Genomic DNA, 23,983 nt, shown 5'->3' on the forward strand with positions numbered 1-23,983 from the left:
ATCGAAAGGGGGGAGTGGAAGAGGGAGGGGGTTGAAAAGAGAGATTTCACTTTGATAAGAAGCAATCCCAGGCTGGGAACTAGGAACCAACCAGACAAGGATCAAGGAGAGCTTTGCAAACAAAATGCAGTGAACACAGAAGGTGGCAGCCTCGGAGTGGAGGGAGAAGAGGGCGGGGCAGCAGCAGCCACTCTAGAAGTGGAGCAGCTGCGAGATGGAACAGCTGAGCAACTGTTTCTTCTGCTTTAAAAAAAGCACACAGATGGGCTCATATTCTGCCCAGCTGACATGTGCCAGCTACAGAGCTGGTGCAGATCTGAGGAGACCCATTGTGGAGTTGAAGACTTACAGAGGGATCAGGGGAAATAATCTTTAAGGGTCCAATTCTATCTAACTTTCCAGTGCTGTTACAGCTGTGCCAACAGAAAATGCACAGCATCCTGCAGTTGGGGGGGGGGCTGTTACAGAGGTCTCCTCAAGATAAGGAGACATTTGTTCCCTTAACTTGGGGTTGAATCAGCGCTGGAAAGTTGGATAGGATTGGGCCCTTAGGGCGCAATTCAAACTGTGCTCTGGGAGAGCACAAGTCCCTTGTGCCAACCTGGGAGTGTTGTGAAAGTGCCGTAAAGCACTGAGGGGAATTATGCTGGTGCATGGATGTGCGCCAACCTCCCCAAGCTGCCGTGGGCCCCGGGGAGAGATATGTTTGTGCCAGCCAAGCTCGGGGGGGGGGGCACACATGGGGAAGGTGGCATTTCAGGACAGTGGAGGGCAGGCGGCAGATGGAGGGCAGGAAGCGGGGCCAGGATTCGGCACTTATGTCAGATCCCAATTTCATTCCCAGGCCGTCCAGGGCTGCTTGGATTTGAGCCACCTGCTGAGGTGACACATATCCAAGTAACCCCATTGGGACTGTAGTGGCTGTCCCTGGCGTAAGGGGAAAAAAAGTTTCCTGTTGCTCCTGGCTGAGCCTCTGGCTGCATGGAACTTGCACTGGATACAGCGCAGGCCTACTGGCCTGCCTGTTCCAGCGCAAGTTAGGATTGGGCTCTTAAGCCCAAATCCTAACCGACTTTCTAGCACTGGCATAGCAGTGCCAATGGAACATGTGCTGCATCCTGCAGTTGAGTGGCACTCACGGAGGCCTCCTCAAAGTAAGGGAATATTTGTTCCCTGACCTCAGAGCTGCATTGCCCTTATGTGAGTGCTGGAATGTGGTTTAGGATTGCACCCTTAGTTTATTTTTCAACAGTTTTAGGGGGAGGCCTGCGATTAGCCCCAGGCTTTCTTTAGGGCAGACCTTTAACTGTCACTGCTGCTGCTCCAACAGGGCACCTGTCCAATCATCTGGAGTGTTGGTGAAGAACAATCAAATGTGGGAGAGAACAGCTCTCCCAGTACAAGTGAATGGCGTGATCTCCCTATCCACTGAGGGGCTTATCCCTCACCTAGTTCCAGCTACAGGGCACTGCAACTTCACCTTCAGTAGTCTTATGCTGTGGCTAAAATCTTGGTATTCCCCTGCTCATTTTCTCTTCTCTTTCCCTGGTTCTTCCGCTCTCCTTCTTCCCTCTGCAATCTCCCTTCTGAAACTGCAACCCCTACAGTTTTCCAACCCCATTTCCCCCAGTTAACCCTCCTATTTTCCTTACTTCCTGCTCCCCCCCTCTCCCTTCCTCCCTTGCACTATCCCACACCCCCTTTCCCTTGTAAGGGTTTCCTCGTCTTCTCTTTTTTACCCAAACACCACTTATGTTTAAAAACTAGTTGTCTGATTGAGCACATACTGCACGGTATGTTATTTTTGATCTCCCCTCCCTGTTATTCTGTTATTATTCCCACAATACAAGTTCTTTATTGTAGCACTTCTAAACTATCTCCCTCTTTCTTTCTTGCATGCCATTCCACTGAGTTACGCCATTGGGCTCACTGCAATTAATCCTCGCACATGTAATGGATTTCCCCTGTATGCAGATATTAAGTATGTCTTAAAAGCACACCCGTTAACTGTGGCTGAACAGAACGTAAGAAATTTTCCAAATGTTCCAGCTGAAGTAGAGAGAAGTGTTACTGATCGCTGGGGAAGCCTGGGGATGACAAGTATTGTCTTCACTGGAACTCAGTTTTCCTCTCTGGAGACCAAAGCACACAGATTTTAATACATAAAAGAGAATAGATAAGAGGCCAAGTTAATGGACATGTGCAGTCCTGTGTTAATGACATAGCCTGTGTGCTTTCCATTTATTTCTGCCTTCCAGACAATGCTCAGATCACATAATTGCAGTTATGATAATAGACTATGAAAATATAATTACATTGCTTATGTCTGCAGTTTTTTTTTAAAAAAGAAAACTCCTTAGCAAAATGATACATATGAAATGATTGCCCAAAGCTTTCTTTAAGCTGCACAATAATACAATGTGGTAGGTATGTGACTAAGGCCATTAGGGAATAATCTGACACTATTATGCACCCTGAGAGTAATTATATCAGCTCTTTTAGCAGCCAGATAGAATAATTGATTTCTTTATTACGAAGGATCAATAAGAGTGCAGAGTCTGTGCCTATCATTAGCTGCAGCTTTACCTACTGGCAGATAAAGAAAATTGCAACGGATACCAAAAGCCACTGATAGGATCAGAAAGCAACTGTGGATTTCACATGTTGTTCCATCATCTTTCCAATTTCAACCACTTTGTGGTATCCCAACAAAAGTGTTATATGAAATTCAATAGGTCATCAAATCAAATCAATACAACTCTACAGCTAGAACCTGTGCCCACAAGACTGTCTAGAATGTCACAGAGTAGGCTCTGGAATCCACAACCAAGAGGAAACTTTCTGTTCTATTTAACCCATTTCTGCCCAGCCCACATGTATACACATTTGATTCCTGTTGCATATATGCAACGTTGGGCAGAAATGGCTTAAGGGAAAAAACGTGTGCACTGAGGAAGCTATTCGCTGTCTGGCATGTGAAATATTTCCCACCAAAAACCCCTTAGTTGTCCCTTTTCCCATAATGATTAGCAGCTGGTTGCAGCCATTATTTCCTTACCCTGCACCATCCCTCCATTTCATCCTACCAAGAGTGATCCTAGCCAATCAGGGCTCATTTAAAGCAGTAAATTTCATCACTTGCAGCAAACAAAGCAAATGGAGATTGAAGACACTATTTATCTTGTATCAAACTGCCCTCTCCCTAAATGAGCAAACACTTTCACAAACATCCCTCAGGAGTCAGAATGTCTTACAAAAGTGACCAGAAGTGACTTCTGGTTTGTGCCTGCAACCTCCGGGCTGCTTTTACAGGCATTCTGGGTCTCATGGAGGCCAATGGAGTGGGTTCTGGACCCGATGCAACCTGGAAGCAGCCTCTGAAGGCTCCCAGTAAGGCTATGTGGTGCAGCAGGGAGCACTGGGTTGCAACCCACTGTGTAGGATGAGGTGGGTTACGATGCTAGGAAGTTTGGGAACCGCTACTCTAAACTTTCTGTTGAAATTTTGGTGCAATACCATCTGCAGGATATGGGGGACAGTGTGCTGTCCAGACACTGAGACTCTTTACGAGTCTTTACAATTCCTATAGGAGGTGTGCCCCTTTGTGCAACTACCTTCCCCTTCCTCCCACATACATACGCGTGCGTGCGCGTGCGCGTGCGTGTGCGTGTGCGTGTGCGTGTGTGTGTGCGCGCGCGCGCGCGTGCGCGCTCTCTCTCTCTCTCTGACACACACACAGTACAGCTATAGAGTTTGATTCCATAAGTAGTAGGAGCCTCTGATGCCTCAGAAGATGTGTGCAACCATAAAACTGAGTATTTATTTTGGAACCCTAACAGTCTCTGTTCCTGAGCGTTTATTGACAGCAGCAAACTAGCTGGGTGGTGGAAAAGGGTTCTTCTGTCGATTACTCTGCTTGCTAGAAATCCCAGAACCCCCTTTTCCAACACGTCTCACTTATTTGAATCTTCAGGTTAATTTTTTTCATCCAAACGACCCTAGTGTCAAAATGATCCTCTAAAATGGCACTCCCACCTGTTTAGTTTTGCAGATTCTCAGCTTTTGGGGATCTCTTACAGATCAGAAGAAATCAAACTGCCATGAAGCCACTGACTTGCAGTATGTTCTTAAAACTGTAAACTATTAAGATATTCCAGGAACGTGTACTTTTCAGAAAGAAGCAGAGAAAATATTTTCCATGTTCTGCTATCTCTGTAAATTGGGAACCTTTTATCAATTGTGTGAGAGCAGCAAGCTGCAGTTGATGTGTTGTTTGCAAAGAGGCCTAATGACACAACAAGGAGTACCATTTCCCTTGAATGGACTTAATACAGTACAGTGTCCTGTTTTGTCATATGACTGCTTAATCCTGCTGTACAAGATGCAAGCAAAAATCTTTGCTTGGCTGGCTTAACCCCATTGAAGAGTAGCACCTGACAGCACTTTCTTTTTCTTGCTCCTGTAAATGGACATGAACTGTGAAGACCTTATCTGATATTAATACATGTAATTCAGGTTAATGGGGGAGAAAAAGATACTAGCTGACACAATGAGCAACTTGAGAAATGAGAAAATCCGACCTGAAATTAATTTATCGCCACACTGCATTTCAAGTGCATTAATTTCAGTGAAACAGATTTTCTTCCTCTATTATGGGACCCGATTGTCAGAGATGTCAAGTAGCCACCTCTTCCTTTTGAAATCAGTGGGACTCATGTTTGCTCACCTCTTCTGAAAGCCTGAATTCATGCTGGAGAGTATATTGAAAGCAGACAATCATTTTCCCAAAGCCTTTCACATCCTATCTAGCTTTTACTGTACCAAAAAGCTGCCTGGAACCCTCTTTCTCTTTCTGTTATATGCAAAATGGGGCTTGTATTCATCAATGTATACTTTATAGCAGTGGTTCTCACACATTTAGCACCAGGACCCACTTTTTAGAATGAGAATCTGTCAGGACCCACTGGAAGCAATGTCGTGACCGGAAGTGACATCATCAAGCAGGAACATTTTCGACAATCCTAGGCTGCAATCCTACCCACACTTACGCAGGAGTAAGTCCCATTTACTATCATTGTTAAAAGAATATACATAGTAGCTTGTTAAAAGTACAGGTCAGTAACATTTCCCCAAATGCAGTCACACACCATGGTAGCATCAAGTCTAATATATTAAAAATAAAATATTGAAATCAACGGGGACCCACCTGAAATTGACTCATGACCCACCTAATGGGTCCCGACCCAGTTTGAGAAACACTGCTTTATAGAGTCAAGCACACCCACCCACGCTAAGAAATGGACAACCCGTCAAGTGATGTGAGACAATTAAGTATTAAGGCTTTTGCAGGATGGGGACAGAGTACTTGCTTAACATGCAGTGATCTCATATTCAAACTCTGGCATGTCAAGACAAGGATAGGAAAGGACCCGCGTCTGCTAGGCAGTATAGATAATACTGAATTAGACTGAACGATGGATTGACTCAAAAGGCAAATTCATACATTAGTGAGACGGAGGCCCCAATTTAATAGAGAGGTGCAGCAGCAGAGTGCTTATTCCACTGCCACAACAGGCCTTTACGCTGTTGCAAAAGCACCATAAAGCAATGGCACAAAGGGTCTACGTGCCAGCGGGAAGGTCAGAGCCTTCCTGCTGGTGCCAGTGTGTAGAGGGACACCCGCTGGAGCAAGTAAGACTTGCTTACAGTCTCAGGAGGGGGTGGGATCAGTGGTGTTGGTGCACACCATATTCTATCCTTCATCCTAGACCTGATCCACCTGTATGGATCAACTTGAACCAGCGATATCGCTGGCACATGTCCAAGTTCACCCATAGCAGCTGCCTGGGGCTTATCCTGGGGAAAGGGGACAAGAGTCCCCTTACCTTGAGGAGGCCATCACTGGGGGGGGGGGAATTTAGTTAGGATTGGGCAGCGAGTCAGATTGTGGGAAAAGTACATTGACTTATGGTTTTGACGTCCTTGAGATTTACAGCCCAGAGGAGGAGGGCTTTAAGTGAGGCTCAAGAGTTTCACAAAACATACTGTTGATGAAGTGGTCATCAAACATATTCTTGATGAAATGGTCATGACAGGTCATGTTATTTGCATAAGTAAATTCAAATGAGCAAAACTGGATGTAGTTATACTATACTGTTGATGTCCTCTTTAAACACTCATTCAGCCAACACCTTCAGGGACCCTATGAAGATTACTGAAGACAGTGTGGGACAATGTTGTAACTGTCGTAGGGATCCTTGTTTTTTGGTCTGTCCCTGCAAAATCACTATTCCAACTTTTCCCGTTTTCCTCCAAACTTTTAATTTCTATTCAAGAATTTTTTTAAAAAAAATCCTGTCCTTCCTCGCATAATGGGGAACCCAAGTCAGCTTACAAATACAATACAATCAAATATAATGATTAACATACAATTAAAAAAAGAATGCAGAACAGACAAAAAAAGTATTGTTAAAAACCAGCAGCATAAAATAACAGTGCATTAAAAAACTTTAAAAAGCAGTAGCACAAACAGGAGACACATACCCTATCCAAAACATATGCACACACCTTAAGCCATTTCTGCCCAATGTTGCATATATGCGATAGGGATCAAAAGTGGGTTAATCAATCCAATCAAAAAATTGTTTTTATTAATATATGTACATGAACTAGAACATTTCTGGTTTCAGCCCCTCACTCAGATCCACAAATTAATTTATATTAGGAGAGCATCAATGTATGAATAAAGAACAATACCCAGTAATATTTCAAAATAAATCTTAACCCTCAATATAGGCTGATGTCCCAGCTAATGCATTTCTGTAGCTGTATTGAGAACTCACTTGCAAGATTGCAGTTCTCTGTTAAATCATTTACAATTTCCCTTCATATTGTTTGGGACTTCCAAGGCCCAAAATCTCCCAGCACAGTAGCTGCAATTTGCCTGACAAGGGTTTCATACAAGAGTAACAGCCTAGATAGACCAGTCAAACTTTATTCTCCAAAAAAAAGGCAGAAACATCTTCATTACGTATGCCAAGAGGCCATCCATTTTTCTGTCCTGTAAATAACTATGGCACAAATTATGGACACTTAACACCTGCTTATATCATCAGCTGGTGTAGTCAAAAGAATAGTCATTTATCTGCCAAATTTAACATCCATTCAAGGCAGTGTTCAGCTTTAATCAGAGGTTGGGAAGAAAAGGGTGATGTCGTCGTCCCCCACACACCCCACTAACCCAAACAATCATTCATGGAAATTCCAGCAGCCCATCTCCCTTCTATGTTTGAAGAAACAGAAAAGGGACTATTTGTTCTGAACTCCAACAACTGAACATTTGATACATTTGCTATGAAAATCTTTAAGTATCTGAAGTGAATCACTGTCTTGTCAAATTTCTGTTCTAAACTTGGCTTAGAGAACATATGCTCACTTTAAAGCTAATCAGTTCCCCCAGCTTAACCACAGTTAGCTCTAGCAGTATGCAAAAACTACCACTGTACCCTAGCACCAGTAAAAGAGGTAGCTTGCCTGTGGGGCTGCAGGGTCCCTCCTCCCAGTTCCTAAGGCAGCTGCAATTCCAGGTGCAGCACTGCACCCTTAGTTCACCACCACCTGGCAGTCTCTGTTTAGCTAGCTTGCCAGGCAGTCAGTTAGCTAGCTAGTCCATGAGTCAGTCCACCAGTTCATTGCATTTCTGCCAGTCCATTGGTCAAGTTGCCAGTCAAACAATCCACAGGTTCATTAAACAGTTAGCCATTCTGTTAACAGGTCCATGAGTCAATCCATTGGTCAGTCAGCCAGAAAGTCAGTCTGATAAGCTAGCTAGCAAGTCTCCTCTCCCTCCTCCAATCTTTCTCCAACTACAACTTGCAAACTCTTCCTGCTCCAGGTGCTGCTTATATCCCTCAAGACCTCATTGTCTCTAGTGGCTGCAGCTGTGCAGCACTCCCATTGCTGAAAGCCCAGGCTTTAACCCCATGTCTCCCAGATTCACCAGAGCAAAAGGCCACAACAGACACCACATCCTATCTCCTCACAATATCTTCCGCAATTCCAATACAATCACACGTAGTTGAAATTTCCAGTTCTGACTGAGGCAGTGCCTGTGATCTTCTGTGGTCTGAGCCTGTGGTCATCTTTAGGTTCTGTTGGATACTTGGCAAAATGCCTTCCATCAGTCCCTTCCTACTTGAGTGAACCCCAAGTCAGTCTCTCCACTACTACTATACGAAGGTTGGGGCACACATGTGGTGGCAGAGAGCAGCAGGGGCCCGGGGCCCTTGGGACCTGCCCAGTGATGCCAATCCTTGATGCTGGCCATGCTGTTAGAAGCCCAGAATTGAGAGACATTCAAGAATAGTGGCTCCCACTTCTGCAGTTCATTCTGTTGCTTCCATTCTCCTGCCCCCTCTTTAGGTAGGCAAAACCTAATATGTATCAGTCAATGTTCCTACTATGTAGAGCTGGGCAATGACTTTGTGAGGGCAGCAGGGATGGCACAACAACACTGCAAGGAATAAAACTGAGTGTGGCCAGGCTGGGACCGTGGCAGGAGAAGAGGGTTATGGTCTCCCTCATGTACCACAGTTCTCATAGGGCCCCCCCCCGGGGCAGCTTCTTTCCTTGCACTGCCTGAATCTTTCCAAATACCACCTCTTCATGTGCCCCCCCATAGGGGAAAGTAGGTGAGCAGGCACCCCCACCCCCATTCTTATGAAGAGTGTAGTCTCTCTGCTCTATGCAGCTTCTGTTTTAAATGAAGAACATCCCCTGCTCCTGCTCATTGCAAAGAGATGTGGTGCGGAGCACTAAGACTACAGGCTGCACTCTTTGTAAGGAAAGGAAAGGAGGGGAAAGGGAAAGAAGGTGGACTCCAAAGTACCTGTCCTTGCCTACTGTAATCTGGAGCCACAATGCTTCTTTCTCCTCCTCCTCCTTCCAGCAGTCCTAGAAGAAGGGGGATGCCACTACTGCCATCTTCTTTCAACTTGTTTTCACATTTTTTTTCCACATTTTTATACCACCCTTCCTCCAAGGAGCGCAGGGCAGTGTACACAGCTGCTCCCCTCATTTTGTACTCACAAGAACCCTGTGAGGTAGGTGAGGCTGAGAGAAAGTGACTGGCCCAAGGTCACCCAGGAAGCTTCGTGGCTGAGGGGGGATTTGAACCTGGATCTTCCAGGTCTAAGTCCACCTCCCAAACCACTACACCACTTTGGCTCTCTTGTTCCAAACAAGTCAGAAGAGGATTAGAACGCCTGCTTGGAGCAGCAGACTGGAGAGAGTGGTGGACAGATCGGCTGAGGGCTCACCCCCTAGCTGCACCTCCAAGGGTACTGCCCCACACAACCATTTCAGATCGCTTCATGGCAAGGCCGGCCCTGGCTATTTGAAATAACAAACACAGTGGGGCCATACTAGGACCTATACTGAGCATTTCATGTAGTGTGTTGTTTAAATAAGTTTTCCACTACTTTGTTTTAAGTGCCTCACACTCTTATTTAATGGGCCTTTCCTCTCCACACTTCAATCAGATAATCAGGCATGTCATTTTTTTTTTAATACTGGAATAAGTGAGCATGGCCCACTGTTATAATTATTCTCTCTGCAGCTTGCCACATTAAACAAACAAAAAGAATGATGGCTGGTTTGAATTATTCTTCTCAGTGTGTACTCTGCAGCCGTGAAGGTAAAGTTGGTAATCAGAACGCCAGGAATGTTCATTTGTATATATATGAAAATTAAATTCTAAATCAAAGAAAAGAACATTACTTTAAAGCATCCAGAATCAGTTAGCACAACTACGCTCCTGCTGTTTTGCCGCTAACTACAATCTAAGGGAAGGCACAGAGACTCTGACAAATGGAGACATCACTAGCAATTAATCTTAATTACACAACTGGAAGGTGCTATTTCAGCTGGCCAGAGACCAAGAAACAGCAAAATGTGTTTGCTTGATGGAATGCTTGGATAGTCTTCTTGATACAGAAGACCCAAATCTATTTTAAAAAGTTGCATACACACAAAACTACGTCATTGGTTGAGAGCTTACTGAGAGGTTGAATTAATGAACTAATTTATAATATGAACCATTTTAGCCTCTGATTTGTTTTGTTTAAACTGGATACGTCAAGGTAGAACATGCACGGGCATGTATGGGTAGAATGTACAGGTGGGCCCCCATATCTGCAGATCCCTTATCCACAGATTCACTTATCCACAGATCAGGTCCAGACCCCTCCAGCACGTGCACCCCCCTCCAGAGGGCCTCCTAAAGCGTATAAGGCATTAAAAATGTCACTGTAAAAAATGTTTCACAGAGAAACCAGAAGTAGCGGGGGTTTTTTGCTGTAGAGCTCTGTCTGAGCTCAGCAGAGGTGGGGGATGGACATCCTCAGCCTCTGCAAAGCTCAGAGACCCCTCCAGAAGCAGGGGCAGCTGCAGGTCCCATGCTGGGACCATGGGGAGGGGTGTTCACCCATTTTTGCGGTTTCAGCTATCCATGTAGGTGGGGGGTGTTCCCAGAACAGAAACCCTGCAGATAAGGGGGCACACCTGTATTGTATAAAGGTAATCAACTTCCAGATGCTAGAATGAAATTTGTCTAAGAGGCACAATTTATAGGCACAATTATACCTGGGATTTTGAAGCATGAAATTAATTGATACAAGGGTAGTCGTGTCTTGTGCCGGTTAAGACCTGGTTTACTGCTGTATTTTCTGCAATACAATCTTCCTGTCTCTTTAACAGCTTTAAATGAGTCAATATTCAGCAGGTAATTTTTTTCTTTTTTCTCCATTATGTCATCATGAACTGCCCTTCTGGAGCATCTTTTTTTCCTTCGAGCACTTAAAGGGACAGAAATCCTGTCCTAGATGGAATATTCCAGTGCTATTTATTACCACCATTTAAAGACACAAAGCTAATAAGTAGTAAGCGGTAAAGGAGAGACAGAGATTCTCCCAGAGCCAATTTGCATGTTGTACTAACAGGACATTAGCTCAGGCACTGTGCCAACAGAGGGCATCGAACAGTTAGTTAGTTGTTGGGCTGCACATGTCAGCCCAACTCTGTGCTCACAGCTACAGTTTAATTCTCGCCTGCTATTGTCCTGGGGCCAGGGAAGGAAAAGGATGACTTTGCTTGGCTGTCCAAGCTGGCTATAAAGCTGAAAACAAAGCAGGTTACAACCTCAAAGACAATCCCATTAACTGGATTTGTTTTTTCTGTCTGCTGAATTCACTAGCTTTGTTTGGATGATGCATCCGTTCATTAATTCCTTCCTTCCTTCATAAATACACTTACATATGCATATGTTTTTGGTGAATCCTTTGGAATAACCATGAGTCCCTTTACTCTACCTGCAATTCACAGCCCAATCCTATCCTTTTCATGCCCACCCCACCAACTTGCTGACAAATTTATGCAGGGAATGGATAGAGTGTATACAGAGGGATGTTCTTTTCCCTCTCACACAACACCAGAACCAGGCGACACCCACTAAAATCAAGTGTTGAGAGAATTAGAACAAACAAAAGAAAATATTTCTTTACCCAGTGTGTAATTAGTCTGTGCAACTCCTTGCCACAGGATGGGGTGATGGCATCTGGCCTGGATGCCTTTGAAAGGGTACTGACAGATTTCTGGAGAGAAAGCCCATCACAGGTTATAAGCTGTGATGGGTGCATGCGTCCTCCTGGTTTTAGAAGTGGGCTACCTCAGAATGCCAGATGCAAGGGAGTGGCACCAGGATGCAGGTGTCTTGTGTGCTCCCTGAGGCATCTGGTGTGCCACTGTGAGACACAGGAAGCTGAACTAGATAGGCCTTTGGCTTGTTCCAGCAGGGCTCTTCTTATGTTCTCAATGGTGGGGCTTCTCCTTACTGCCACCACACGGGGATCCTCCTCACTATCTATGGCAGCAGCCTAGAAGCATGTTGCTATGCGTGCATCCGTGATGGCTTCTGTGATGCAGTAGTGCGCTCCACTGCCAGCACTCTAGTTCGAGCAACGAAGCCACTTGACAGGATTGAGCCATCAGCCTATGTGCACATGAAAAAAATTGCATGTTTTTCCCCCATTTATTCTGACAATTCCCTTCTGCTTCCTCTGCCATTCACCCCTGTATCTGTTTTTAGACAGTGAATCCCTTGGAAGAGGGAACTCTCCACTTTTCCATTGATAAATGTAATGTACACTGGTGATCCACCATCAGGAAAAGCCTGTAACACTTAAAAAATTGTATTTTGGTGATTAATGATTCAGATTTAATGCTACATCTGATTGAGGCTGTAAACCTACATGCACTCACCTGGGAGTAAGCCCCATTGAACATGGTGGGACTTAGCTCTGAGTAAAGGTGTTTAAGCTTGCACTGTTAGTTACCAGTTAGGATAGCAAAACAATGTGAAGGAAGAGGTACACATCACTGCTAGTCAGCACAGTGTATGCATGAATGAAAAGCCAAGTAGTTTCCCTAGGAGCGGGAGCAGGTGAAATTAGGGAGAGAAAAAATTTCAAGTGTAAATGTGCTTAAATATATTCAGAATATATCAGGATGTTATCAAAAAGACCCAGTCTGATCTCTTTTCTTATTACCTAACGTACTTCTATCAGAACTGAGGTGATTCAATGCAAGAACTTTGAACCATTCTCCATTTTTTAACTGATCTCCATTTGTTAACTGAAGCTGGGTTCAGGCAGTGTACACTGAATAAAAAGAGATCTACATATGCTTGCACTGCTGAAAACTCCCACTAGTCCCAATAATAAAGGCCTGAAAAGACAGAAAATCTACTATGCTTAGGACACAATTCCAGTTTGGGGAGAGAGGGTAAAAAATATGACCTACCCGTGGTTTTCTGTACTTGGGATCAATGGTATCTTGAAGTTGCTTTCATCCACACGGAGGACCTGAGCGACATACTTCCCACTTGGTTGGAAGAATCTGTAGACAGCCACTTGTACAGTACAGTCTTCACTACTGCTTATCAGCCAAGGGCTCAAAATCAAGAAGTTTCTACTTTCTGATGTACTAAGGTACAGGAATGAACCTGCAATGAAAGAGAAGAGAAAGTCTTACTAGTGGAAAGAGTGCAGCTGTTACACTTGTTCATATTCCACATACTCTACATTTACTTTCCTGTGCAAAGAACACAACTGGAGCTTACTGACCAAAGTAGGGCATTCCTTATGCTCAGACACAACTGTTCATGTTGGAATTGTTTTGGTGCAACTGGTTTTTCATCCAACTAGACCAGTGGTTCCCAACTTTTAGAAGCTCACAGACCACTGAGGCAAAAATTAGAATCGTCATGGACCACATGCAACCCCCCCATCACACAAAAAAAATGCAGTTAAATTTGTAATAATTAGAGAAGATTTATTAGAGATTTATTCTTTATAGAGAAGATGTGTGGGTTGCTGCTTTTGTTGCCGGCTGCAGGCAATCCATACTTTGCCCTGTCTGGTGATCCGTGGAGAAGAATCTCCTGAGTGAGTGGTTCCCCATGCACCACCAGAAAGGGCAGAGAACTGACTGTCCGCAGCCAGAGTAGATAGTGAAGTGTCAGTGGTGGGCTGTGGGTTGTCTGTTCACCACCCTCTCTGGTAGTGTGTGGGGGAGTGCTCACTCGGCAAGATGCTGGAAGTGATTGAAGATGATTCTTTTTCTGAGACCTTGCAGACCACTTCACAGGGTCTCGCAGAGCACAGGTTGGGTACCAGCATACTAGACTGCGAAAATCTGCTCTAAATTCTAGAACTGTCACCCTGGATTTTGAAACAGAGCCAAGAACAACCACCACGGCTTGTCAGACTTACATATGATGCAGGCTGATGATGTCATTAACCCAAATCAGCACAAGAATTTTCTTGAGTGATCTTGTGACCAGAACAGAAGACTTCTGTCCTTATCTGGCAAAAAAAATTCAATCCTCTTGTTGAATTTCTTGTGAATCTTCAAAGGTTTAATTGGTTGCCATAGATTCACATTTTTCCATGATTTAGTGGCATGCAAAATGAACAGTCATTTTCCTAGCACAGGCATTTTCAACCAGTGTGCCGGGGCACACTGGTGTGCCACGAGTGGCCCACAGGTGTGCCACAAGAATTTGGGGAAAGGTCATTTATCAGTAAGGCCAATAGGGGATGTGAGTCCCCCACTGGCAGCATGGTGTACCTTGTCAATTGTTAAAAGCCTGACTGTGTGCCTTGACAATTTTAGTGCCCTGTCAGTGTGCTGTGAGATGAAAAAGGTTGAAAATTGCTGCCCTAGCAGTTTGGAGTCATGTTCAAAATTTCCCTACTTGGTAAATGAGAGATGCAAGCAGTGAAATTATATTGTAGGTTTCTAATATACAACCTAGGAATGGATGAGAATCCGCTTGATAAAATGGAAATGTTTTGGAGTACAAAAAACCAAAGTAAGATAACAGATATTTTCTTGTACCAGCTAAAAATAGATTCCTGACTTTTTTTTTAAATACCAAATGATCATAAAACTGTAAGTGCTGCCTTTGATATGCCAGTGTTCTACAGCAAATTACACTTTGATGTAACAAACTATCTTGATTAATTCCAGAGTGGAGTGATCCTTATTTTGCCTGACATGTTTGTTAAAAGAATCAGAACTCCTGTAAGACAAAAAATAATCTAATATTCAATCTGTGCTTTTGTGGAATAATTTCATTTCTTGTTTTTACTTGAGGGGTGGGTGGGTTATGGGAATGTAGAATTTGGCTTTAGGATTAATGGTGCATAAATTTCAAATGTCTCTTTTCCTATCAAACTAAGGGTGCAAACCAAAGGTGCAGTTGGGCAGGCGTAAGTCCCTTGCACTGGCCCAACATTGTCACGAAAGTGCCATAAAGCCAGCTGCACTTTGGCCAGTGCAAGGGACTTGCGCCAGCCTCCTCATGCCAACTTGGGCCCTGTTGAGGGTGAGTTTGTGCCGGCCAAGCTCAGCCAGCATGGGGATCTGGAGGGGGCATGGGAAGGGCAGGGAGGAAGCGGGAGGGAGGCATTCTGGGGTGGGGAGGTGGGCAGGCAGTGGGTGTTCCCAGGGGCAGGTAGTCAGGGAGCAGGAAGCAGGGCCAGGACCCGGATTCTGTTTCCAGGCAGCCTGGGGCAGTCTCAGGCTGCTTGAATTTGCACAGCCGATTGAGTTGGCACAGATCCAAGTAGCCCCACTGGAACTGCAGTGGCTCTCTGCGGGGTAAGGGGAAACGTTTCCCCTTGCTTCGGGGTAAGCCTCTGGCTGCCTTAAACTTTGCTGGATATAGTGCAGGCCCACTGGCCGGCCTGCTCCAGCGCACCTTAGGATTGCACTGTACGGGCCCAAACCTATCCAACTGTTGGTATAGCGGCAATGCAGCCCTGAGGAAAGGTGAAAAAAATTCCCTTACCTTGAGGAGGCCTACTTGACTGCCCCCCCCACTATAGGATGCAGTGCATGCCGCATTGGCACAGCTGCATCGGAACTGGAGCGCTGGGTAGGATAGGGCCCTAAAACTGTGTGTTGCCTATTGACTTAAATGTGTAATTGATGAATCCTGAGACCAATCCTAAGGAAATAAGCAGCAACAATGGCATACATACAGAGTTACACCATCCCATCTATTTCCATAGGTTGTCTTTGTCCCACACTCTGCTCCATCTGTATTTTTAGTTTAGTTCTATACAAATTGCAGCAAAATCCTATGCATGTCTACTCTGAAGTAAGTCTTATTGAGTTCAATTGGGACTTACTCCCAGGTAATTGCAGTCCTGGGGCCCAATCCTATCTAACCTTCCAGTGCAGCTGCAGCTGCAATGCAGAATCAAGATAAGGGAACAAACGTTCCTTTATGCTGAGGAGGCCTCCATGCCTGCTCTCCCACCACAGGATGCAGGGCTTGCCTTGTTGGCACCGCTGCATCACCACTGGGATAGGATTGGGACTTCATACAGTTAACTTTGGAAAAGGTACATATACAGTGTGATCTTGCCATTCTTTCCCTTCCTTTTGTTAACAAATTCACCCACACCATTAACTAAAAGGAAGGTGGACGCAATTTTGTGCAGTACTGCAGCCTCAACAACAACAAGTGGCTTTTAATATGCAGGATTGCTCGTGCCCATGGCTTACCAAAATGAGGGGGGGGGAGGAAATGAATGGAAAGCAGAAGCTATAGCTACCTCTGCACGCAGAACAGAATCTACCAATTAGGAAGGAAGGCAAATGAATTTACATGACTCTGTAGCCAGCACAAGCTAAGTTAGAATGAATAAATCCAGGGGAAATTCAGAAGCATCCATGTAACTATCCTATTAGGTTGCTTTCTCTGTATAATGTGAAAATCTCTAAAAATACATGCATGTCTCTGGCTGAACTAAAAAGAGTGCTACACCAGAAAGCCTCAAAACATGTCTTTATAGCTTCATTTCCTGTTCTTTAGGATTTCCTCAGGCTGGAAAAGATAATATTTCTAGGGTTTATTCACAAGATTCAAAGATATGTATAATAATAGTGCACACAGTATATAGTGGGCAGAGTATGCAACATTGTCACTTGTCTGTGTACTTCAGTTTGTCCATACAACGTATACATTCACCACTGGAGAACATTAGCAGAAGATTTAAAAAAAACAAAACAGCAAATTGCTGAAGATCTGAAAAGTGTAAGCATATTAGAGCCCAATCCTATGTGTGACTACTCAAAAGTAAGTCTCATTAGAGTCAGTAGGGCTTACTCCCAGGAATGTGTGGATAGGATTGGGCTGTTAGTCATCATTTGGAATGTTCAGGGCCATTCCTGACATGCAGTAAAGGGAGATATATTGTTATAGGCTTTAAAAATACATGTGGGTTATTATTATTATTATTATTATTATTATTATTATTATTATTATTATTATTATTATTATTATTATTATTAATAACAGTATTTATATACTGCTTTTCAACTAAAAGTTCACAAAGCGGTTTACAGAGAAAAATCAAATAACTAAATGGCTCCCTGTCCCAAAAGGGCTCACAATCTAAAAAGATGCAAATGAATACCAGCAGACAGCCACTAGAACAGACAGTGCTGGGGTGAGGTGGGCCAGTTACTCTCCCCCTGCCAGAAAAAGGAGCACCCACTTGAAAAAGTGCCTCTTACCCAATTAGCAGGGGTAATTTACTGTATGTGTGACATCCAGGGAAGAGCGTGGGGGCCCAATCCTATCCAATTTTCCAGAACTGGTGCAGCCACAATGCAGCCCCAACAAATGTTCCCATACCTTAAGGAGGTCTCTGTGACTGCTGCCCCACCACAAGATGCAGTGCACACCCCATTGGCACAGCTGCACCGGCACTGGAAAATTGGATAGAATTGGGCCCTCGGTCTCTAGCAAAGTGACAAATTATATTAGGGGAAGCTTGACATGGTAATGAAAGGTATGATACACTATATGGATAGTTCCAGGGATAAAACATGCGATGTTCATAAGCGTTAAAGAACAGAAGGAAGTTTACATGTACCCATAAGCCTGGAGCCCACTATTTTCAGACTTATTTGAGTCAGATAAATGCTTACAGTAATTTCATTGCTACGGCAGTTTGTTCTTACATTCTTGTTTTATATGCATCTTATCCATATTAAAGAGTTTTGTTACTATCTGGTACATCAATTCTCTTGGCCTAATCTTATTCAAATAAGGTGACAGACTTATCTGAAGGGCAGAAATTAATGATTTTTACTGCGGCTTGCCCAAGTTAGACATGCTTAGTTGTATTTGGGCTTCTTCACTAAGAAGAAGCGGCAGAAAACAGTTGAAATATGTGCAGTAATCTAAGGCATGAAAAGAATGTACCTACTCTTGAAAGGACATAAGACAATTTCATTTCCCCAAATATCCTTGAGGCTATTAAAAATGTATAGATCAGTTATGCAGGCTGTGTCAGAGTATCACTTTTCCTGACACTTCTATGTCCAGCAGAAGGATAATTGAAACAGAGTTCAGCACAGCCACTGCCGTGAGCAGGGTTGACAGAATGTCTGCTGTGTGCTCCTTGCAATGATATCACAAGTCCTAGACAGCATCAGGGCACTGCTGATAAGCAAAGAAGCTGTGGGTTGGAATTACAGAAAGTAGGTCAGGCTAAACCATAAGTAAAACTTCTAAACTCTAAGTGCACTAATTTATGGCCACATCTTATCCGGACCTTGTGCTTGCGTGGAACCTACGTGTGCAATTCCTTCTAAGGGCTTAAAAACATCATTTCCGATTTCCTCCATGAAACCAAAAGTGATCTTTTCAGCCCTCTGAGGCCTTCAGAAGGCATTTGAAAGGTTGGGGAGTACACTGCTTCCCTGGCCCTCTGAATACCCCTGGGCTTTCGCCCTGAGTGCTGCGAGGGAGGGGGGCATTGTAGAGGGGGGTAGATGGCAGCGTAGCCTGGCGTCTGGGGCATTTGTCCCCCTTGCCACCCTCAGGTATGCCGCTGAGGCTTGTGACTCTGGGAGCCAATCAAGTAGAACACACTGATTTCAGCAGCTACCAGATACATTTGGAAGGCAGAAATAATTGCAAATTATAACCTTGCTGATTTAGAAGATGTGTGATCATTTTTGTCTGACAATGTAGACCTATTTTGTTTTATTCTAATAATAATACACTGCTAAATCTGGGCAAAACTCTGCAAGATAAATTCACAGATTAACCTGACCCAATAGATTATTCTGGAGCCAGTTGAGACCCGGCCTGCATGGCATAGACTACATGACATACTTAATGCTACCAAACCTGATTTCAAAAATTTGGCTGATGCCAGCAGGGAAGCCTGCAGTGCTGGCCTGTCAAGAGAATAGCCAAGTGTCTTCTGGACGGCTGGAGCAACAAAAGATTTCTGCTTACTTAAGGCAGGGCCCATGAGAGGGGGGTAAATTTGTACCAAGGCCCAAGTCATAAAGGGGGCCCAGGAGCCAAAGAATGGGCCCCAGAAATTTCCTGGGATCTTAAATTTCTTACATTGATCTCACTTGGACTCACTGCCTGCACAGTGCTACCATGGGTGCATGGCTGAGGAATGAATACATGACACTCCACACGGTGTCAAATCTGGGAGGAAATGGGTCTGCTACAGTAGCTCTTTGGCTTGTGGATTGATCAGCTTACTATGAAGGAGTGTATAGGAGGTCAGGGACACGGCTGCTGCAGAAGCAAGTTTTGGTGCACACTGGACACTTTCCATTCTAGTGTCCGGTGCCTAGCCTAAATATGTTGATACTAATTTCCTGCAATGATTTTCTACACTTAAAAGACTTTAGAGAAACTTAAGAGTGTGTTTGATTTTCTGAATTAGTATAGCTGCTGACACCACATGGGCAGGTAGAACTGGGCTCTGCACTGGGAAACCTGATAGATCTGGGCTCCAAAGACTATTCTGACAGTTGCCACCCTCCCCTGTCCTGTTTTGCCTGTCCCATCTCCTCTGAAATCCTCTCCCATTCTGTTTTGTCCCTTCAGTCCCACTTTGGGATAGGGCCCAAAATAAACTTTGTACCCCCAATAAAATTCCTTTCATAAGAACGTAAGAACAGCCCCACTGGATCAGGCCATAGGCCCATCTAGTCCAGCTTCCTGTATCTCACAGCGGCAGATGTGTTTCAATGTAAATAAGTGTAAAGTCATGCACACTGGGGCAAAAAATCAAAACTTCACATATAGGCTAATGGGTTCTGAGCTGTCTGTGACAGAGAAGATCTTGGGGGGGGGGGTGGACAGCTCGATGAAAGGGTCGACCCAAATGTGCGGCAGCAGTGAAGAAGGTCAATTCTATGCTTGGGATCATTAGAAAAGGTATTGAGAACGAAACAGCTAATATTATAATGCCGTTGTACAAATCGATGGTAAGGCCACACCTGGAGTATTGCGTCCAGTTCTGGTCGCCACATCTCAAAAAGGACATAGTAGACATGGAAAAGGTGCAAAAGAGAGTGTCTAAGAAGATTACTGGGCTGGGGCACCTTTCTTATGAGGAAAGGCTATGGCGTTTGGGCCTCTTCAGCCTAGAAAAGAGGCGCCTGAGGGGGGACATGATTGAGACATACAAAATTATGCATGGGAAGGATAAAGTGGATAGAGGGATGCTCTTTACACTCTCACATAACACCAGAACCAGGGGACATCCACTAAAATTGAGTGTTGGGAGGGTTAGGACAGACAAAAGAAAATATTTCTTTACTCAGCGTGTGGTCAGTTTGTGGAACTCCTTGCCGCAGGATGTGGTGACGACATCTGGCCTGGATACCTTTAAAAGGGAATTGGACAAGTTTCTGGATGAAAAATCCATTATGGGGTACAAGCCATGATGTGTATGTGCAACCTCCTGATTTTAGAAATGGGCTATGTCAGAATGCCAGATGCAAGGGAGGGCACCAGGATGCAGGTCTCTTGTTAGAGGCCCTGAGGTGTATAATTGTTAGAGGTGTATAATTGTTGTTATACAATACAATAACTGAGCGCTTTCCACATGCGCTGCCTCCGATGCATCCTCGGCATCACCTGGCAGGACAAAGTTCCAAACAACACAGTCCTGGAACGTGCTGGAATCCCTAGCATGTATTCACTGCTGAAACAGAGACGCCTGCGTTGGCTTGGTCATGTCGTGAGAATGGATGTTGGCCGGATCCCAAAGGATCTCCTCTATGGAGAACTCGTGCAAGGAAAGCGCCCTACAGGTAGACCACAGCTGCGATACAAGGACATCTGCAAGAGGGATCTGAAGGCCTTAGGGATGGACCTCAACAAGTGGGAAACCCTGGCCTCTGAGCGGCCTGCTTGGAGGCAGGCTGTGCAGCATGGCCTTTCCCAGTTTGAAGAGACACTTTGCCAACAGTCTGAGGCTAAGAGGCAAAGAAGGAAGGCCCATAGCCAGGGAGACAGACCAGGGACAGACTGCACTTGCTCCCGGTGTGGAAGGGATTGTCACTCCTGGATTGGCCTTTTCAGCCACACTAGACGCTGTGCCAGAACCACCTTTCAGAGCGCGATACCATAGTCTTTCGAGACTGAAGGTTGCCAATACTATAATTGTTGTATGCTTGGTCAGGATCAAATCATGAGGTACAGAGCTGAGTCTTGTCCAATTCAGAGGGAGAGGTATAGGAAAGAAGGATAAAGACAGGGAGAGGAAAAAATGAGCAAGAAGACTAGTTACCTATCCTAGGTGCTTGGGGTGGCAGAGGGATTCCAGGGAGTGTATAAAGTGGCACAAGTGGGTAATCCTTGGACACACCAAATTAAGAAGAAAAATACATGTTGGGGCTAAGGTCCCAATCCTATCCAATTTTCCAGTGCCGGTACAGCCATGCCAATGAGGCATGCACTGCATCCTGTGGTGGGGAGGCAGTCACAGAGGACACCTCAAGGTATGGGAACCTCAGGGCTGTGTGGTGGCTGCACTGGTGCTGGAAATTTGGATTGGGCCCTAAATGTCTAGACCAGGGGTGCTCACACTTTTTTGGCTCGAGAGCTACTTTGAAACCCAGCAAGGCCCGGAGACCTACCAGAGTTTTTTTTTACAATGTTTGCGCCATCATAACATATAACATTTATGTGTACAATGTATGTTGGTGTACCTTGAGCCCCACTGAGTATAACAGGACTTACTCCTGAGTAGACATGCCTAGGATTAGGCTGTGAGGCTGCGATCCTAGCCACACTTACCTGGGAGTAAGCCCCATTGAGTACAATGGGCCTTACTCCCGGCGTTTCCTCCCAGAGGCACCTGAAGGGGGGGGTCAGCACTCCGCGATCTACTCATTTTGCCTCGCGATCTACCGGTAGATCGCGATCCACCTATTGAGCACCCCTGGTCTAGACCTTTTTAGTTTTTGTTTGGTCATAGACCAACACGAACATTTTTGTGGAAGGAGCTTACCCTGAACTGTAAGGAGATGGTCCTTAACAGGTTTCAATCGTCAAGTCTTCTAGAGTGGAGATGGTCATTTCCTTTTGCGTCAGTCCTGAAGATGTGCATAGCTAATTACTCATGGGACCTCTCTTGCTCAATTAACACAGAACTCTGATTGAATTGGCAAGAGGGCTGGCAAGGGAGAAACAAGGCCCACTTCTTTTGTCACCTAAATGGTTGTGTTTGTCTCAAGTGCAGATAACTCCCAGGATTGTGGCACTGTTGTGTAGGTTTGAATAGGACGGCAGAGCAAAAGTGAAGAAATTTTACTAGAATTTTCCCGGAGCTGGGGGTGGTGGTGGTTGGAGTCAATTAGTAGAACTTGTTTCCTTTGCAGGAGGTTCGTGGGCCTGATGCTCCTTTAGCATGAAGCTACTCAAGTGGAATACAAGTCTTCTTGTATGGCCTAGGTCATATGTCCTATTGATGTGCACCCATGACTAATGTTCCCTAAAGTTACACGGCCATGACTAATTCCCCCTGAAAGTTGCATGGTTGTGTGGCCATGAGCTGAGCTCATGTACTGCACAGAATTTGATATGCTAGAAGTCTGGCAGTGACATAAGACATTATTGCCCAGTGTCTGGGACGCAGTTCCAATGCTGCATACTAGAACAAGGGGTCTGCGCGTGGGCGTGGGCCCCTTATAGGGAATCAAGTGCACAGCCATGCACAAGTATTAATTTATGGATTGAGTAAGTCTAAAGCTAAGAGATTACTGGTTCAAGGGCAATCAAGGAACCTTTGAAGCACAAGGCAAGGACAATCTCTTAAGCACAACCCAACAAAGCTAGTCCATTTATCTACTGAAGGAAATTAAGCACAAGCACAGTTTATTCATCACTGTCAGTTCATTTTTACAGCTGGAGAACAATGAAGCTCACAGTGATTTGCCTAGTTCAGTTGATGTGTCTATACCACAGGATCCTTAAGCAGACAACACCACCCCTTTATTTAGCTCCTTCCCTGTTTCACAGAACACTTCCTTATAATGTATACTCAAAGACAGTGGCAGACCTGTCATTAAGTGAAAGGGGCAAATGTCCCAGGCGTGGAACCTCACATGTATCTAGGACCACACGGAAACCTAACTGAGGCTCCTGACACGGTCAGAAACTGTGCTTCTGGTTTGCCAGAAGCACAGTTTAAGAGTGTGGGGAAGGCTTGGGAGGCTTCCCTGGTGTGTCCTGGACTCACACAATGCTTCGGAATATTGCAGTGAGTGGGGGAGGCGGACTCTCTCTCTCTCTCTCTCTCTCTCTCTCTCTCTCTCTCTCTCTCTCTCTCTCACACACACACACACACACACACACACACACACACACACACACACACACACAGACAAATTCACCACAACTGCTTACACCAGGGTTGTTGAGCTCCACCCCACCCCCATGCCACTATTCCCATCAAGCGATGCAAGTCAAATGGGAATTTTGAGCACTTCCCACATTGTTGTGCTTATGCCGAGTGCTATCCAGATTGCACTGATGTGTGATGGAGCCCTGTGCTGCAGCGGAGAGGGGTTGTCCGTAGCTGCAGCTGGCACATCATGGAGGTCAGCCTCCATGCAGAAACTGGTGCACTGAGCAGAGCTCTTGTGTGGCTCGTCCGCCCACCCCTTGGGGTTAAAATCATTCCCCCAAAGCTATTGGCAGTGACATGATCATGTCAGCACCATCTGCCTTTGGGTGCTGCACTTTGCACAGGCTGCCATTGGCCCCGGGCTCACTGCTGCCACTCATGCTGGTAAGTAGGGGCCCCTGCAGAAATGTTTGGCATTGGGCCTCACAGCTCTTAAGATCAGCCCTGCTTTTACTCTTGCTAACCATGGTTATGAGGGAAGTGAGCACTCAGCTCAAGCCCCTACCACTAACCTCTTAAACATTCAGGTCCACATGCCAGGGAGCCACAAATGGTTGTGGTGCAAACTCTGGTCACAAATTCTGGTGCACATCCACCACTTCCTTAAGGATCCTTGTCTGCCTTCCTGCTTTATGAGTTTACAGTAAAAACACTGGCCGAAACTGCTGGCTGGA

At 45.1% G+C, this 23,983-nt stretch overlaps 1 protein-coding gene across 1 annotated transcript in view; it reads right to left on the bottom strand.

The window, feature by feature from the left end:
- Positions 1 to 23,983, bottom strand: part of ALK (ALK receptor tyrosine kinase) — a 690,171-nt gene that overhangs the window by 314,032 nt on the left and 352,156 nt on the right. The window contains exon 4 of the mRNA XM_066623272.1: positions 12,856 to 13,057. Coding sequence (XP_066479369.1) covers positions 12,856 to 13,057 — 202 coding nt within the window. The remainder of the gene's footprint in view (positions 1 to 12,855; positions 13,058 to 23,983) is intronic.

Source organism: Tiliqua scincoides, chromosome 1, assembly GCF_035046505.1.
Source record: "Tiliqua scincoides isolate rTilSci1 chromosome 1, rTilSci1.hap2, whole genome shotgun sequence".
Taxonomy (NCBI): Eukaryota; Metazoa; Chordata; class Lepidosauria; order Squamata; family Scincidae; genus Tiliqua; species Tiliqua scincoides.